At 48.7% G+C, this 18,511-nt stretch overlaps 2 protein-coding genes across 3 annotated transcripts; one reads left to right on the forward strand and one right to left on the reverse strand.

The window, feature by feature from the left end:
• Positions 1 to 555: 555 nt before the first annotated feature.
• On the forward strand, positions 556 to 6,763 carry LOC128296893 (SWI/SNF complex subunit SMARCC1). Its single transcript, XM_053032416.1, has 6 exons — positions 556 to 910; positions 1,431 to 1,550; positions 1,628 to 3,775; positions 3,845 to 4,121; positions 4,218 to 5,018; positions 5,135 to 6,763. The coding sequence occupies exons 1-6, from the start codon at positions 788 to 790 to the stop codon at positions 5,950 to 5,952; spliced, it is 4,287 nt and encodes a 1,428-aa protein (XP_052888376.1). The 5' UTR covers positions 556 to 787; the 3' UTR covers positions 5,953 to 6,763.
• A 2,635-nt stretch (positions 6,764 to 9,398) lies between these two features.
• On the reverse strand, positions 9,399 to 17,855 carry LOC128310460 (uncharacterized). Of its 2 annotated transcripts, XM_053047108.1 has the most exons (7): positions 17,724 to 17,855; positions 16,809 to 17,520; positions 12,053 to 16,736; positions 11,878 to 11,977; positions 10,981 to 11,061; positions 10,791 to 10,915; positions 9,399 to 10,696 (listed from the first exon to the last, which is right to left on the reverse strand). In XM_053047108.1, the coding sequence occupies exons 2-7, from the start codon at positions 16,996 to 16,998 to the stop codon at positions 10,573 to 10,575; spliced, it is 5,304 nt and encodes a 1,767-aa protein (XP_052903068.1). In that variant the 5' UTR covers positions 16,999 to 17,520; positions 17,724 to 17,855; the 3' UTR covers positions 9,399 to 10,572. The 2 variants fall into 2 exon arrangements, with proteins under 2 accessions (XP_052903068.1, XP_052903067.1); XM_053047107.1 differs by lacking the exon at positions 17,724 to 17,855 and having other exon boundaries at positions 16,809 to 17,657.
• Positions 17,856 to 18,511: the final 656 nt, after the last annotated feature.

Raw genomic sequence — 18,511 nt, forward strand, 5'->3', positions numbered from 1 at the left:
AAAAAGGTTTGTGTTAGTTAAAACTGAAAGGCAGGTGCAAGAAACAAAAAAAAAACAAACTCCCAAATACACAAATGTTGAAGAAAAATGTAGCATTGGTTCAGGTTACTTCTGTTGATTTTTTTGGGTAAGTTAAAATCACAAATTCATGTAAAATTCAACCTCTTCGTTCGGAACGAACACTTGTTCAGGCCAGGCGCCATTTGCCGTCGATGAAATATTTCATTCCGTACGCTATTGTCGTTTTTCCTGACAGTTCCCTTAAGACATGCCGTAGAAATGCGCAAAATGCTTATGTTACGTTATGTATTATCCTGTTTTGTATAAATAATAATGGCTACAAGCGCGAATATCATTTGCAACACAGCTCTAGTAAAATTTAACGCGTAAAGTTCCATACTTTTCAAACTGTCAACGTATGTCGACCTGACAATTCAGAAATGTCGACATTTCATCCACTGAACTGAAATTTTGGCGTCCTGTCATTTTCTTCGCGGACACGACAGTAAAAAAAAACGTCCGAGAAAAACGCCTCAGTTCGGGGAAAAAGAATCCACAAACAGTTTATGTAGTGTTGTTTCAGCAGCTTTTTTATCGTGTTTTAAACAATTTTCCGAAAAAACAACTGTTTCCGTACAATTGCGTGATCTTCCTACGTGTCGTCATCGTTTGTCCCGTCGCTCCTACACCAAGCAAGCGCGTCAGTGAGAGCATACAAAGAAAAGTGCAGCAGCAGCGGTTCCTAGTCGTGTAAACACAGGGCACCGAGCAGTCGCTGGCAAAACTCATGGAAATGGTGTCTTTAGGGCCGAAAAAGGATGGAAATCCTAATGCGGAGTTCTTTACCGCACCGGAAACGCTGCAAGGTTTCGAAACGGTGCGGCTGTGGTTGCAGAAACACTTCAAAAAGGTAAGTTTTTCGTTTGCGCCTGTGGGGATGATGCTTGAGCGATGGTGAGCCATTTTGTATGTCGCTCTTTTTTTTTTTTGCTGAGCAAGTGTTGTGCGGAAGCTTAATGTGGTTTTGCTTATGCTAACGTGATTATGTTTGTTGAATCCAGTACGTATATAGCGATTGTTCAAGAAAAGTAAGCGAAATACAGGATGCCAGGCATTGTTAGAAATATATTGCAGAGGATAAAAGTTGAAATTTGTAGAAGAATGGGGTGACCGGGGATGAGAGAGTGAGAGAAAGAGGTATCGAACACCGGGTTCACAGTGAGCTTGGGTAACAAGCTGTCAAGGAACATTTAACCCTGAGCATTGCATGCATTAAACCCTTATGTGCAACGAAACAGTACAGCTTTGTTGTGTTATTGTATATATATGTATACTATTATCAAACAATTATTTTACTATGTAATGTCTGTTTGCAAATCAGTTTCAACGATTGTGTAATAAATGTTTTATCATCTGCTTATTCTTTTTAGTTTCTCGCACCAGATCCTCCGACGAAGGAATCATTGGCACATTTGATCATACAATTTATACAATATCAGGAAGCAAAACTGGGCAAAAATTCTCAAGATCCACCAACAACCCGATTACCGGTAAGAAGTGTTTTTGTCTCCATCTCTCTTTCGTGCATCTTTCAATCTGTCTACACCGTTTAATTGCCCCCCCCCAGATACGATGCTTCATGGATTTCAAACCGGGCGGTGCCCTTTGCCACATTCTGTCAACGATGTACCGCTACAAGGCGGAACAGCGCTGGCGCAAGTTTGACTTCACCGTCAACAAGAACCCGATGCGCAAGGATCCGATCGGACAGATGGTGCTCGACATTGAGGCGGCGCTGATTGAGGCGGAATGTATGCGGATGCCGATCGTATACATACGCCCAGAAGTAGATCGTGCGACGGCTAATAAGATAACCGACATCGTAACAAACCATCAGGGAGAGATAACGGTGGACGAGGAGGAAGCAACACACATAATCTACCCGGTAATTGATCCACTGCCGGAGGATTACGCACGACCGACGTTCCGACGAGACAAACACGTCATGATCCACTGGTACTATTTCCCGGAATCGTACGATACCTGGGTGCCGAATTCGTTCGATCTACCCGACAACGTGCCGGAAAGTCCACCGTCTCCGGCAGAACGTTGGCGTGTGTCCGCCTCGTGGGTGATAGATCTTGACGAGTATAACGAGTGGATGTCGGAGGAAGATTACGAGGTGGACGAGGTGGGTCGGAAGAAGGTGCATCCGCATCGGCTCGGTGTGGAGGACTTGATGTCGAGTGTTGCCGGCGGTGGTGCCGGATCGGAGGATAAGGTGAAGAAAACGCCCAAAGTGGTCAATTCGAAGCGTAAACGATCGCCTTCACCGGCTGCGGGAAAGGGTGGCAAGCGGAAGAGCTATCGGTCACCGGCCGCATCGGCGGCAGCTTCTTCCTTCCAGAAGAAACCCCGCGCCGACGACGAAGAATCGGAGGATCTGACAAAGGACATGGATGATCCGACGCCGGAAACGAACATTACCGAGGTGAAGCCGAATATGGGCAGCTCGGCATCGGGACCGGCCACACCGCAACCAAAACGCGACCCGGACATGATGCCGATGAAGTACGCCACCGTTGCGGATCTGGACGATGAGATGGAGCGTGGTGGGGTCGGTGCGGGCGGAGCCGGGGGCAGTGGTTCCGGCATGGGTGGTGGCAGTGGTGGATCTGGGGCCGGAGTTGGAGGTGACGATAGTCAGGCGGGCAAGACGAGCGATAGCAGCAACACGCAGGATTTCCCCGTCGGTGGCAAAGACGATCTGGAGGACAATGTGACAGAGCAAACGCATCACATAATCGTGCCGTCGTACTCGGCCTGGTTTGATTACAACTCGATCCATGTGGTGGAGAAGCGTGCACTGCCCGAATTCTTCAACGGCAAGAACAAATCGAAGACGCCGGAAATTTACATGGCCTACCGGAACTTCATGATCGACACGTACCGACTTAATCCGACGGAGTATCTTACCAGCACGGCCTGCAGGCGTAACTTGGCTGGAGATGTTTGTGCGATCATGCGCGTACATGCGTTCTTGGAGCAGTGGGGTCTGATCAACTACCAGATTGATGCCGATTCCCGGCCAACGCCCATGGGACCACCACCCACATCACACTTCCACGTCCTGAGTGACACACCGTCTGGGCTGCAACCGATCAACCCTCCCAAAACGGCACAGCCATCCGCAGCAAAGAATTTGCTCGATCTGGACAAAAAGAATGCGGCGCTGGTCGATAAGAAGGACGAACTTCTCCCGGGTGCATTGGCCGTAGCTGGTGGTGGAGCAAACGGTGGTAGTGGGGCTCCTGGTGCACTGATTGGTCCTGATGGTATCAAGGTGGAACAGGGCACCGTCCCGACGGCCGATCCCAACGGACAGTTTGGTTTACGCTTGGACCAGTACGCGAAGAAACCGGCTGCCATGCGAAACAAGACGGCGGCCAGTATGACGCGCGAATGGTCCGAGCAGGAAACGTTGCTACTGCTCGAAGGGCTCGAAATGTACAAGGACGATTGGAACAAGGTGTGCGAACATGTTGGATCGCGGACGCAGGATGAGTGCATTCTGCACTTCCTGCGTTTGCCAATCGAGGACCCTTATCTGGAGGATGACAACACGTTCCTCGGACCGCTATCATATCAACCGATTCCGTTCAGCAAGGCGGGCAATCCGATCATGTCCACTGTTGCGTTTCTTGCTTCCGTAGTCGATCCTCGTATTGCGGCCAGTGCTGCTAAGGCGGCAATGGAAGAATTTGCCGCTATAAAGGTGATGTTGCGGAAGTGTGGTTTTATTCGGCTTCATACCTAACATTAAATGGTGCTTTTTTATTTTTAGGATGAAGTTCCAGCTTCCATGATGGACGCACATCTGAAGAACGTAGAAAAATCAAGCTTCGGTGGCAAATTTGATCCAAACGCAGGGCTAGCAAACAGCGGTATCGCCGGCACAGGTCCGGACAAGGATAAGGAAGATGAAACGGACAACAAATCAGCCTCGGCAGCGACCGCTGGTGGTAGTACGGCAACACCTACCGCTGGAACAACTCCGGCCACCCCAGCCACACCGAGCACGGACGTGGAAATGAAGGATGTATCGAAAAAGGACGATGCCGGTAAGTGAATTGGTGTGTAAATTCATTGCCATGGTTATGATTACTTACCTATTTCTTCTTCTTTCCTTATATTGCATTCTGTTAAAAAAAACTCAGATAAAGAGAAAGGTTCCGAAGAGACAACCACTAAATCACCTGATTCCGATGTCACAGCGACAACGGCGGCTGACGCCGGCAACAAACCTGGTGCAACAACGGACAATGCTACAATAGCTTCGGACGCGAAAGACAAGGATGGTAAAGACGGTTCGGCACCAACGCCCATCGGCACCAGCGCCAACCAATCCGAAACGTCGTCCACCGTTGCCAAAGAGAACGGTTCGACCGATCCGAAGCTGTTCAACGAGGGTAACCTGCAGGCGGCTGCTGCTGCCGCACTGGCCGCGGCTGCCGTCAAGGCAAAACATCTGGCCGCTGTCGAGGAGCGCAAGATCAAGAGTCTGGTGGCGTTGCTGGTCGAGACGCAGATGAAAAAGCTGGAAATAAAGCTGCGACATTTCGAGGAGCTCGAAACGACGATGGAACGTGAACGCGAAGGTCTCGAGTACCAGCGGCAGCAGCTGATACAGGAACGCCAGCAGTTCCATCTGGAGCAGCTGAAGGCGGCCGAATTCCGGGCCCGCCAGCAAGCCCACCAACGGTTCCAGCTGGAACAGGGTCAATGGCAACAGCAACAGGCACAAGCCCAAGCTCAAGCCCAAGCACAAGCGCAAGCGCAACAGCAGCAGCAACAACAACAGCATGGAACTGCTGGAACGGTCGGTGTTCCGGGACAAGTTCCATCACCTGCATCAGCACCATCACAGCAAGGCACAGCAGCAACAGTACCGGGAACGACAGCACCGGGTCAACATCATCTTACCCCAGCTACGATGACCACCACCAATCCGGGAACTAGTGAGTCCGATATTCAGACCCATGCGCTGCGAATCACGGCTCCTTTAGAAGCACCCAACTAACTAATGCGTGAATGTTCTTCTTCTCTTTCGTTTGCCCTCATCCTCTCCTTACAGACACTCCAAAGCCGCCATCTATCGTTGGTGGCCCGGGGATGGTGGTGCCGGGAGCGCCTGGGGCGATACATTCCCCCAACCAAACCATGCCGGGCCAACAAGTGTCCGGAGCAGCAGCAGCAGCAGCGGCAGCATCATCGGCACTGCCAGCAACAGCATCCTTACCATCGGTCAACCAAGGGCCGGCAGCAGCACCCACAACAGTGCACCCAACGCCCTCCAACGGTATCGTCCCCCCTATTACCACCTCCACCCCCAGCTCCACCCAGCCGCCCTCTACGAATCTTACCGACGGTACTACACCAAATAGTATAATGCCACCGGGTCTGGGTGTTCCCGGAGCACCGGTTCCGCCCCCATCACCGGCCGGGAGTGGTTCGCACAGCAGCGATCACTCAGCAGTGATGGGAGGAGCATCGGCCGCACCCGGAACCGCCGGTGTCCCGATGGTGCCCCCATCTGGCCCTGGGGGACAACAACAGCAGCACCAGGCTCCGTCGGATCAGCAGCATGCACCGTTGCTAGCGGCAGCACCACCCCCAACAGGCGGGCCGTCGACCGATTCCTCACTACCGCCAGCAACCGTGGGAGAGGGAATGCCGGCCGCAGTGGCCGCGGCGAACCCGTCGCCATCCTCCGAATCCCTAGGAGAATCGGGACCGGTTACCACAGCGCAGTCGCAGGAAGCGACAACACCCAGCACGGCCGTAGTGAGTGAACAGGAGCAGCAGCAGCAATCCGCCGGTACAGCCTCCACTGAAGGACCAGTGCATCCACCGGTCGGTGCCCCATCGTCGACCGGAACGCCACCATCATAACTCCGTAGGAACAACCTCCACCGGAAGCGGCAGCAACAACAGGAGGCAAACCCGTCAGCGATGAATCGAGGTGTACGTGGCCGTGCCCGACGGCGTGGCAGCTGAAGCCGTTGATGAAGAGGAATATGAGCAGATATGTATGTGTACAGAGTGTTACTAAAGTCGGTGACAAAAAAATGAAGCATAACGATGAATCTTTGTTAGCGATTAACTGAGTCTTACAGTAACAAAACCTTGACTTAACAAGGAGCGGCATACACTTTCTGTGAATATGGCTCCTGTCTATACGTATGTGTGTGTGTGTGTATGAGTGTAGGTTTTCCTTTAAACTGTAAGTGTAATATCGTAGATAAACCCGGTGGTGTAGCCCATGTAGAATGCAACAATACAGAACGGCTTCAATAGTGAGTAATACGTTCATTGTCATTGTCAGCTTTTATTTGATAGCCGTATTATTTCGACACTTTATTTTAGCCCACTACCTAACCACCCTCTTTAATGTTGTGGCGCAATAATGCCACTGTTGTGCTACGTGCATGGGTCATTTTTATCCTGTCCTCGATAAACAGAAGATCGATCGTTTGTATCGACATTTTTAAGTGACGAGTAGGAAGCGGCAAGCTAAATATAATATAGCCACTCTCTCCAAATGATACCGCCTGATGCACACACATTTGTAGGCAATGTGGAAAAATACTACTTAGAGGTCCGCGATACACTCTACTACCATGGTTTATTATTAGGAGGCAATAAGACGATTTATATGCGTAAGAAAAGTAATAAATTTAAATTCCCTTATTATAATCTAGTATCGGTGAACACAAGACTGTTGATTCATTTCTTGCTTTTTCTGTTTGGGCATAATTGTATTGTATTGTGTACAAAGAATGTTGGTACCTGAACAGTCCTAACACGTAGAAAAAGAATTGAAAACGGGCGCCATTTTTACGGCAAAGTTTTCCGTCGTTTTTGGGACCATTTTCCGCTTTGAGATATCATCTTTCCAGGAGGTAATATCAATGGATGGAATGGAAAGTGTCTCTCTCAAACTCCCCGTCGAGGGATACGGAATTCCATACAAACAACCCGTTTTCAGATTTTCGCTACCAAGAGAGCATCCAAAACAAGAGATAACATCACTTCCCCTCCAGCGTGCACATGGTATCACTGAACGTGAGGGCAGATCTTCTACCATATAGGCTATCGATATCACACACTATCAAGCTCATGAGAACGATCGCTAGAGGAAGTGCGACACGGGTGGAATGGAAAGTGTTCTTCGTCTCTCTCAAATTCCTCGTCGACGGATACGAAATTCCATACAAACAGGCCGTTTTCAGATTTTCGCTACCAAGAGAGCATCCAAAACAAGAGATAACATCACTTCCCCTCCAGCGTGCACATGGTATCACTGAACGTGAGGGCAGATCTTCTACCATATAGGCTATCGATATCACACACTATCAAGCTCATGAGAACGATCGCTAGAGGAAGTGCGACACGGGTGGAATGGAAAGTGTTCTTCGTCTCTCTCAAATTCCTCGTCGACGGATACGAAATTCCATACAAACAGGCCGTTTTCAGATTTTCGCTACCAAGAGAGCATCCAAAACAAGAGATAACATCACTTCCCCTCCAGCGTGCACATGGTATCACTGAACGTGAGGGCAGATCTTCTACCATATAGGCTATCGATATCACACACTATCAAGCTCATGAGAACGATCGCTAGAGGAAGTGCGACACGGGTGGAATGGAAAGTGTTCTTCGTCTCTCTCAAATTCCTCGTCGACGGATACGAAATTCCATACAAACAGGCCGTTTTCAGATTTGCGCTACTAAGAGAGCATCCAAAACAAGAGATAACATCATTTCCCCTCCAGCGTGCACATGGTATCACTGAACGTGAGGGCAGATCTTCTACCATATAGGCTATCGATATCACACACTATCAAGCTCATGAGAACGATCGCTAGAGGAAGTGCGACACGGCTGGAATGGAAAGTGTTCTTCATCTCTCTCAAATTCCTCGTCGACGGATACGAAATTCCATACAAACAGGCCGTTTTCAGATTTGCGCTACTAAGAGAGCATCCAAAACAAGAGATAACATCACTTCCCCTCCAGCGTGCACATGGTATCACTGAACGTGAGGGCAGATCTTCTACCATATAGACTATCGATATCACACACTATCAAGCTCATGAGAACGATCGCTAGAGGAAGTGCGACACGGCTGGAATGGAAAGTGTTCTTCATCTCTCTCAAATTCCTCGTCGACGGATACGAAATTCCATACAAACAGGCCGTTTTCAGATTTGCGCTACTAAGAGAGCATCCAAAACAAGAGATAACATCACTTCCCCTCCAGCGTGCACATGGTATCACTGAACGTGAGGGCAGATCTTCTACCATATAGGCTATCGATATCACACACTATCAAGCTCATGAGAACGATCGCTAGAGGAAGTGCGACACGGGTGGAATGGAAAGTGTTCTTCATCTCTCTCAAATTCCTCGTCGACGGATACGAAATTCCATACAAACAAGCCGTTTTCAGATTTTCGCTACTAAGAGAGCATCCAAAACAAGAGATAACATCACTTCCCCTCCAGCGTGCACATGGTATCACTGAACGTGAGGGCAGATCTTCTTCCATATAGACTATCGATATCACACACTATCAAGCTCATGAGAACGATCGCTAGAGGAAGTGCGACACGGCTGGAATGGAAAGTGTTCTTCATCTCTCTCAAATTCCTCGTCGACGGATACGAAATTCCATACAAACAGGCCGTTTTCAGATTTGCGCTACTAAGAGAGCATCCAAAACAAGAGATAACATCACTTCCCCTCCAGCGTGCACATGGTATCACTGAACGTGAGGGCAGATCTTCTTCCATATAGACTATCGATATCACACACTATCAAGCTCATGAGAACGATCGCTAGAGGAAGTGCGACACGGGTGGAATGGAAAGTGTTCTTCATCTTTCTCAAATTCCTCGTCGATGGATACGAAATTCCATACAAACAGGCCGTTTTCAGATTTTCGCTACTAAGAGAGCATCCAAAACAAGAGATAACATCACTTCCCCTCCAGCGTGCACATGGTATCACTGAACGTGAGGGCAGATCTTCTACCATATAGACTATCGATATCACACACTATCAAGCTCATGAGAACGATCGCTAGAGGAAGTGCGACACGGGTGGAATGGAAAGTGTTCTTCATCTCTCTCAAATTCCTCGTCGACGGATACGAAATTCCATACAAACGAACCGTTTTCAGATTTGCGCTACCAAGAGAGCATCCAAAACAAGAGATAACATCACTTCCCCTCCAGCGTGCACACAGCTGTTCCGCTCACGTGTGATATCAGTGAAATACAATGCGGAACAAAATTATAAGCACACTCCCATTATTTTTTATTTGCATTAATTATTTTGAATTTGAAATAAGCGCATGTCATCCTAGTACGGAAAACAAATAAAATAAAATTTGTAAGCACAATAAAAGCATTTATATATGAACAGTCGATCTGTTTGGCGAGGGGGTCAAGGGGTCATGTTTGATTATTTATTGTTGTCACAGACTGGAAAGGGGGAAATTATTGTTTATAATTAAATTACCATCATTTTTCCCCACTATTTATATGAAACTTTTCGCTTCCTTGCTTTTTGCTATGCATTAATTGTTAGAAGAGAAAAGGACATTTGGAAGTAAACGGGACAAACAATCAGTCCTTTTTATAAAGAAGAAAGAATAATAACGCACTTCACAAAGACATAAAAAATACAGCTTTTTACAAACCAGCAAAAACAAAATACACCTTAGGTGGTATTTCCCTCCTATCTATCGCGTATTAACTTTATAGGTGTCTGTAATAGTTTTTGCCCCCTATTCTTATTGATAACTTCTTGCTTTCTAACTGAATGGATCGCATTTGATTGAAAGCGATTGATCCTTGCGAAGTAATTGCATGTTAGTAGTAGTAGTAGTTAACCGCTGAAAGCATTCATATCCATCTTCCACTTATCGAACTTAGCTCGGAGTTTGTACGATCTTTCGTTCTACCGATAGGCCTATCTAAAGTTCGCCACAAGTTTTATATAAGTTTCCATTTCTTGCGGAAATTTGGCAATTCGTTCGATAAGTGAAAGGTAAACAATTACTGTGGTGCACAGTTTAGCTTTCCAATAGTTTTACAATGGAGAGAAATAAATACTACTGTTGTTCTCTCTCTCTCTCTCTCTTTATATCTGTCGCTCTCTCTCTCTATTTCTTCAGTTCTGCTTATAATTATTGATAACTTTCCAACGAAGTACGCGTATAGAACCGCTGCGGTTCTCTTCACTGTGAAAACATATTTAAACCTACGGCAGGAAACAATCACCATTCGTTGAGATCCCGGGAAGGATGGTAAATGGTTCCTCATTGGCCGCTTCTCCCTCCACAGTTCGGTCGTCCTCGTCGTCATCCTCGACAGTCCTATCGTCCAGATGCGCAACCACGACCGGAAGTGCAACTGCTGCGTAATGGTGATATGGACGATGTGGCGAACCGGCTACCGTTCGCCGCCCGTGCGTGGGCCTAAGAAAACTTTCACCCGCCGGTTGTCAAATGCTGTAGTCCTTGTTGAACTTTACCTCAATGTCGACGCGACAGATGGGACAGTGCTTGTTGGTTACCAACCACTGATCGACACAGTCCTTGTGGAACAGATGCATGCACGGCAATCGCCTAAATGGTGTGGGAGAGTAATGAAAGGGAGGTTCATGCCTCTGGTGTTAGCGTGGGGTTCAATGCGGCTGGTGGGCAAATGCCTTTCCCGTACCTAACATCGTTGTCAATTTCGAACTGGGATAGACAGATCGTACACTTTTCGCTGTCCTCATCGGTCTCGCTAACGCGCCGTAACCGTTTGTACTTGTGCGGGAACGTGTGCGTTTCAATCATTTCCTACAAAAGGTGAAAATACGTTAGTTACTTATTTTTCTTACAGTTGTACGAGGTGTAAGCAGCACCTGTGTTGCACCGCGACTTGTACAGGAATCTTCCATAACACGAACAAACCGATTCAGGCTGGACAGTAAGCTGGGACGCAACTGAAAATAGAGAACATCGTATTTTGATCAACATTTTATGTTATACACAGTAAAACTTTGTCAGAAGTTCGACGAAAGAGCTCATGTTTTGTCAAAGAAAACACTTTTAAAAGCAAACGTACAGGTATGACATGAAGAGTTGCTCATTAAGAGTAACTGTTTGAGCCGATGTGATCAACCTCAGTTAGTAAACAAACAGAACATTCTACACCATGAAAAATAGTACGTTCAATAGACCCAGTTGGTTTCTACCATTCCGGTAAGTTAAAGCAAGCAGAAGCAATTCGGTATCGAAATCAACAAGGTACAGTATGATCGATCCGTATTTCCTGTAATTACCGAAATAGTCAAACCTACTGAACCTGCATGCACGTACTGGTCGACCCAAAACCACCCACGGTTTGAAATCCATATTAATCAGCTCGTAACAGAATCAAAAGTGATCCGTAAAATGAATCGCATAGACCCACCATGTTTAGAGAACGTAAATATCGCATGTGCCGGACTGACTACCGAGCTACATGTAAATAAAATCAAAGGAAGCCAGCAATGGCATTGGGTCGAAGGTCCGATCTTGAAGTGGTAGTGCCACTAAACAAGAAGAACTGGCGATGTTGTGAGTTCGAGATGGATAAGATTTTTTTGCCCCTGAAATCGCAGCAGATTTACATCGCGTGTTTAGACGGTTCACACAAGTCACATATATGAACAATTGTGTAGGAATTGAAATATTGTGACCATGAATTCCTTGGAACCGCTACAAGCCTCAAAAGAGAACAGATGAATACGTTTCGAACATGGTAACTGTATACTTACCCCTATGCTGAATTGAATCTCCGGATGACTACCGATGAAATTACTCTGCGAAGGTATGTGATGGTACATGTGATGATGCACGTGCTGGTGATCGTTTCGACTGTGAATCGAGAAAAAAAAGCAACAATAATTCATGTTGTTTTATGTTCCTGGCCCTCTCTCCCACACTACCCACCGGAAGATATAATTCTGATCGTTTGCAACACGCCGAAGCGGCCGGTGTACACGAAGATTCAGCCCTTGATCAGCGACCGATGGAGGATTAGTCCGGATGTTGGGCGGGTGCAGATTCGCTAGGTAGCGATGGTATGGCAAAATGACGGTACTGCGCATCGACGTTGGTAAGCGCACGTAGTCCTCACTATCAGCACCGCTACCGCCACCGCTAGCTGTTGCCGGAGTCGGCAGAGGTGGTGGTTGTCCGCGAACCGCACCAGTGCTGGAACCAGACCCAGCGGAACCAGCCATCGAACCACCACCACCACCACCACCAACGGGATGATGATGGTGATGATGGCGATACAGATGATGCCGTGAGCAGCCAGTCGATGCGGAGGAGGAAGCACTCGCTTGGGCAACGTTCGAACCGGACGAGGATGAAGAGGAGGACGAAGATCCGGACGAACCGTGAGTGGCTAAGGTGCTAGAAGATGACGGTCCATACTGGTACATCGTCTCGTATTGTCCGTTACGAGCAACGTAGCTGGCTAACAATGGGGGCCTACCCCCACCACCGGCCGTTAGAGGATGGAGCGGTGGCGAGGAGATATCATTCGCATTCACGACCGTCATCAAGCGCCGTTGCGCTTCCATCGCTTGGTGCTGCCGCATCCAGAGCGATTCGTGGGGCGCATATGGTAGACGCTGCGAACGCAAACGGTTTGTGCCGAGGCCGCTGAAAATGGTCGGCGGCTCGAACTGTCGCCAGTCCGTGGTGTAACGCGAGCTGCCGTACGGTGGCGGTGATACCGAAGCCGACGGTAAAGGAACGCGTGCGTCGAGCGATGCGGAGGGACCCCAGGGATTGTCTGGGATTATGCTTTCGTACGCTGCTCTCGGGTCCCGGCCGTCCGGAGGCGGTGGTCTAGCCGATGCGGACGGAGTGTTATTATTGTTATGATCATTGATACGCTGCTGCTGCCGCCCATTGGTGGACGTTCCTGCCGCGGGTTGTGCCGTACCGTCCGGAGCCGGCGCGACGACTGGCTGCTGCGGGGACGGAGTTGTAGAGGCAGAATAATCAATCGGACTATCGCTCACGGTGATGATGGCGGAAGGAGCAGCATTATCACGCCTTCTTAGCATCGCCAACGATGGTTCGTAGTTCGTAGATCGTGCTGGATTTTGCCACATGTAGTTGGACGTATAATTCGCCGGGCGATTACTGCTGCACCCGGCAAAGCTACCGAGCGATGTGTTGTCGATCACAGCGCCGGCAGTTGTACCGTACGCAGTGCCGGCCGAAACGCCAGCAACACCCTCACCACCAGATGGTGGCACCAGCACATCCGCACGATCGGAGTGCGGCACACCGTACGGGTCTTCTTCCTCCCCGTTCGATGCGACGAGATCAACAACATCGGGCGGCACGTCCGGATCTTCCGCCGCTACATCGCCGTTCACGTTGCCAGCATCGATCGAGCGGGACGCGGGTGAGTATGAGGTAAAAAACAGCGGTGAAGAGGACATCGTTTGCAAGACGGGAGAGCTTTGACGACCGCGGGATCGATGCTGGCAAACCGTGCAGCCAGGCGCATGCGTATGCATGTTGCGCGCACCGTGCACGGGCAGTGGACGCATGGATCCGAGCAGTCCCGGTCGCTCGGTAACGGTCTCGTTCGCCGAACGATACGATGCCGGACAGCGCGCTCTGCGATAGTCTCTACCGGTGCGATGATGCGTACCACACGCATGATAAGGTACGTTCCAACGACGAACAGCATTCCGTACCCGCGTATAAAGCTGAAAACGATTATGGCCGAGTGTGCCCGGTCGCATTGGTTGCGATGCATGTGGGGGCGTTATGTTCATCGACAGCGAACATCTTTCGTGCCGGCCGGGGCTAGTGCTGTCCCGGTAAGACCGGTGCGCAAAAGGAGGCGGTGGTGGCGTGTAGCTACGGTACGAACGGGGTGGTGGTGGTGGTGGAGGTGTATCCGTTCGCATGTTGCTCGCATTGAACAATCGACCCGATGATGACGCACCGGACAGAAACTCCAGATCATGCGAATACATCGAATGAAGGGGAAAATATTCGCACGCCCTGCTGCTCCGTTCGGCATTGATGTGCGGCAGTAGCGAATGCACTAGGTACCGTCTCATAGCGGACGAATTGTTTCGCTCCGAGTGGAACCGCCGTAACCCGACGGCATGCCGCTGGGTGTATCCGTGTCGGGATGAAAGGGTCGGGTAAAGTTCCGACATCGACCGTACCTCCAGATCGGTATCATCGTCCGAATCGTTTGTTAAATCGATCGGTTCCCCACGATTCGCCGGCTGTCGGCTCTTGGTACGACGCTGCCTTCTTGTCCCGGTTGTGTTAATGTTCGTGGTAGTAGGGCCCGGCGGCGCTGCGGTGGTGCTACCAGCAGTAACAGACGTACCACCGTCCGTTCTATCCACCATAATCACGTCATCATTGTCATCGCTAATGCTAATGCTGCTCGAATCCGTTATCCAATCGAGCTGCAAATCCGGATGTGGATCGAGTGCATCGGAACCGAACAACCTACCTCCGGTGGATGAGACTTTTTGGGTTTCTTCCGTTTTGGCTGCCGGTGGAACAGCGGACGGTACGTCCAGCCCAATGTTACTGGTAGAAACCGACGGTTGCTCCGTTGCTAGCTTCGCACCGGATGAATTGGCGCGCGTTTGTGTCGCGTCTACCGGACATTTTTCGTTGTTCCTCCCGTTGCCATCATCCTCCACGAGGATAACGTCTTCATCCGCTTCATTTTTGATACAGCTAGTGGAGTTATGAGAGATACCACCAACAACGTCTGTTTCATCATCAACATCATCTTCGTCGTCGTCATCTTCATCATCCTCATCGTCGTCATCATCGCTGTAGTACGGAAGGTAATTTCTTCGTCTATTTAACCGGCTATTAATAAACGTTGGACGACGGTTAAAAGATCGACTGCTTCTTCCAATCCGATTTAATCCGCTAGGTCCCGGCATCGACGCTGATTCTTCCATCAATCCATTCGATGAAGAATCACCGCGTTGCGCTCCGGTACTGGCGTTAGTACCTACCGTACCAGAAGAACTAGAATCCGAAAGGCACGATTGCGACAATGCGACAGTCGTTTCATTGAGTTTGGACGCATTATTGGTCAAAACCAACCGGACCGTTTCTCCTCCTACTAACTCTGCACCGTTTACTGTGGATTCTTCCGAATGCTCGGATGCTACCGTTTGTTCAGTGGCTGTATCTGTTTGATTTGACAATTTGACCGGTACATCTGCTTCTGTCGGCACATTGTTGTTACAGCTTGTCGAGGGTGAAGTAGTTTCGGGTTCCAGTTTTACATTCACGCGACCCTCATTAGGAAGGAAGGAAGGAGCCAACGATGGGTTCGTTTGATCTTCCGATGGTTCCACTTTAACGACCGTGTGTTTCGACTCCGGCATTGACGTTTCGGTTGATTGTTCACCAGCAGAGGTAGAAGGGGCAACGGTGGGCGCTGGTGCAGCAGATGGAGCACACGAATAACATTCTCGCTTTACTGGCGTGCTGTAACGTACACATGCATGACAATAACAACCAATAGCTCCAGTAACAGGTTGGTTAGTGGACGGTAGTGGCCGAATATTCGGTTGTTCCTGCACCCGTCCAAACACGCTAGAGGAACCGACTGTATCGATAGGTTCTGGTGGTATTGCTGCTGGAGTATCATCAGCACTTGTTCCCGTTTCCAAGGGTTCAACTTTAAACATTGTTGGAAATATTGGAATCGGGGGTTCATCCCTAGTCGGCGTGGGAGGTGTCCGGCACCGAATCCCATGATGGACCGGTGTTGCTGATCTAGGTTCAGTTTTAACCGTAGTCCCATTCCCATTGACCACTGCGGTGGATGTGCCTTGGGTGTTTGATTCGGATGTTTGTGAAGAACAGGATGCAGTTTGTGCCTGAGCTGCGTCTCTTGCCGCCTGTTCATCATACTGCGCCATAGACCATACGTTGCCTCGGTTCCAGCGGCACATATGCCACTGCTCTTCCATTTCCCTGTCGCTGTATCGTTTGCGAGCGCGTCTTACCTCGCCGCTGTTCGCACCCGTTGGCATGTCGGCATTCTCGTTCATAGTATAACTGAGCGCTTCTAACGATGATGACGATGTGCCCTGATGGCGATAGTGCACCTGGTAAGGGTGCTGATTTGGCACGGGTGTATCATTGGCAAACGTACGCCCACCATGGCTCGCGTGCGCCCCGAACGTTCCCGACGATGAACTACTGCTGCCGCTCGAATGATGGTGCTGAGGGTACTGTCTGTACATCGAACCAAAGCCTACTTGATTGTGCTTCGAATAGTCATACCGCACACGGGTACGAGACGGTAGGGATGAAGATGCCGAAGGGAACACGGCGGCCGGTGGAATGGGCATAATAGGAATTGGTGCTATCGGTGGATCCACTACTGCGGATGATCGGCGATTCGTCGCCGTTGAATAGCTAGGCTCTCCACCGTTCGTGTCATACATGTAGGGGGATTCCTCCGCTAAAGCATTCTGGATGACATGGGAAAACTCTCGGTTTGGTCGGGAAACTCGAACCGGTGTGGATGGAGCCGGTGTGTAATCGAGCGAGTTGCTTCCGCTAGCAAACAGCGATGGTTCGATATCTCCATCATTAGACCCTGTAGAATGGGAGGAAACAGTAAAACCAACTGTCAAAATAGGGGGCAATGTTGGAGATGACTTAAGCTTACCTGCAGCTTCCGGAACGGCGTCCACGTTCGACTGAATTGCCGTATCGAAAATGTCTCTCAAGCTGTCCACTTCCATCCAGTCGGATGGACATCTTAACGACGATGTGGATGAAGCAGGTATTTCCGGTGGAACATAGTCTGATTCACCACCATCGCAGGCGTCTTCTACGCCGTTCTCACTGTTGCTCATCCGGTTGCCTGTTTTGCTGATGCGGATCTAAATCGCTGACACTGAACTTTACGAAATCGTTCCTCACTCCAAATCTAGTAACATTGGGTTGTATGGGGCCCACCCTATTTTGTTAGGCAGTTTAGTTAATTCAGCGAAAAATTGTACACGCTTGCCATTGGCTGACGATGAGTAACCAGAATACAGACGCACAACACACGGAGCGTTTCAAATCGCGGCGACCGTTTAGTCGGAGCAACTTGGAGAACACATTGATGCACATTCGATTACACCACTACACCATATGCATGTTTTGAAGAAATGCACCTATACGCGTGCAGAATGATATCATCTTCACCATTCGAGCTCGCTACATCGTTTGCTGAATCGTTCTTGGTACGTGTATGTCTACACGGCTGTTGCGATTTGTGGTCGTCGCATGGATATGAGTATAGCATGCAGCTCTGTCTGCCACACAATACTTTTCTTTATCTTCTACACTACACACCACTACACGAGAATGAGCACGGAAGAGCAGTTGCACTGCAGAGCGCGATTATTAGAACCCTTGTTCGGTAGCACCGTAGAAAGAGAATGTGATGTTTGTCTTCCCCCGTGCGCTACGCCAACTGAAGTGGGCTCCCCTTTCCAACAAACACACTAATCCATTCGCAACCATTCGTTTCATGCAACACTCTGACCTCGTGTGCGTTTTTGAAACGGGACCACACCACTAGCAAACTTACCCCAATCTTCTACGACGCAAATGCAAAATGTATCACCGTATATGAACACAAACACACCAGATAGCTGCCGATAAAACAGACACGTACGATTATTGCGCGGCTGGGTTGATTGTATGCACTACATCTTTCACGGTTGTATGCTGAGCTAAGCAGCAATCTTTACGCTACGGCAACACCCAGCCAAATGGCCAATTTCTTCTAAAAATGAAATGAACTTCTGCCTCACACGTCCGTCATCAATTTGTTCGATTCCACTTTGTTGACGATCACGGCCTAGCTGTGCTAGTAGTGGTGAGATCGTTCTGCAAAGTGATTGGCTTGTGTCAAACTATTGACAGGACATTTTGAAAAGGACAGGAAACAACTTTAGAAACTGCTTTGTAAATTATTGTCTTTTAGTTAAGTTACAGGTAAATAGTAATAATGTTTAAAAATCCAGCAGCGAGATATGAAGGGCTAATTATTGAAACTCAAACTTGAAACTTGAACTTGAAATTCGAAAAAACATATATACACATCTTGTTCGAATGAAATATTTCAGTAACGAAAGCCGCATCAAGAGAAGGGTGTTGTTTAAAATTATCATAAGTTATATGCAGAAACTAGTTTCGAAATGATCATTTTTGCTTGTAGTTATATCTAAACAAATAACATCAGCATAAGAAGAGTTCATAAAAATGCTGAATTTGACATTATAATGCAATATTTCAAGGATATTTCACTCGCTCAAGGTGTCTACACAATGTATGCGATCAACGATTTGATGTTTTTGCTTGTAATCTTTTTGC

The sequence above is a fragment of the Anopheles moucheti genome, chromosome 2, assembly GCF_943734755.1.
Source record: "Anopheles moucheti chromosome 2, idAnoMoucSN_F20_07, whole genome shotgun sequence".
NCBI lineage: Eukaryota > Metazoa > Arthropoda > Insecta > Diptera > Culicidae > Anopheles > Anopheles moucheti.

Bases quoted from the DNA above. Each gene is read 5' to 3' on its own strand.
- LOC128296893 (XM_053032416.1), top strand. From the start codon at position 788: ATGGAAATGGTGTCTTTAGGGCCGAAAAAGGATGGAAATCCTAATGCG. The intron at 911-1,430 runs GTAAGTTTTTCG...TATTCTTTTTAG, and splicing joins TGCAGAAACACTTCAAAAAG to TTTCTCGCACCAGATCCTCC. The intron at 4,122-4,217 runs GTAAGTGAATTG...AAAAAAACTCAG, and splicing joins ATCGAAAAAGGACGATGCCG to ATAAAGAGAAAGGTTCCGAA.
- LOC128310460 (XM_053047108.1), bottom strand. From the start codon at position 16,998: ATGAGCAACAGTGAGAACGGCGTAGAAGACGCCTGCGATGGTGGTGAA. The intron at 11,062-11,877 runs GTAAGTATACAG...CTCTATTTTCAG, and splicing joins AGATTCAATTCAGCATAGGG to TTGCGTCCCAGCTTACTGTC. The intron at 10,697-10,790 runs GTACGGGAAAGG...CACACCATTTAG, and splicing joins GAAATTGACAACGATGTTAG to GCGATTGCCGTGCATGCATC.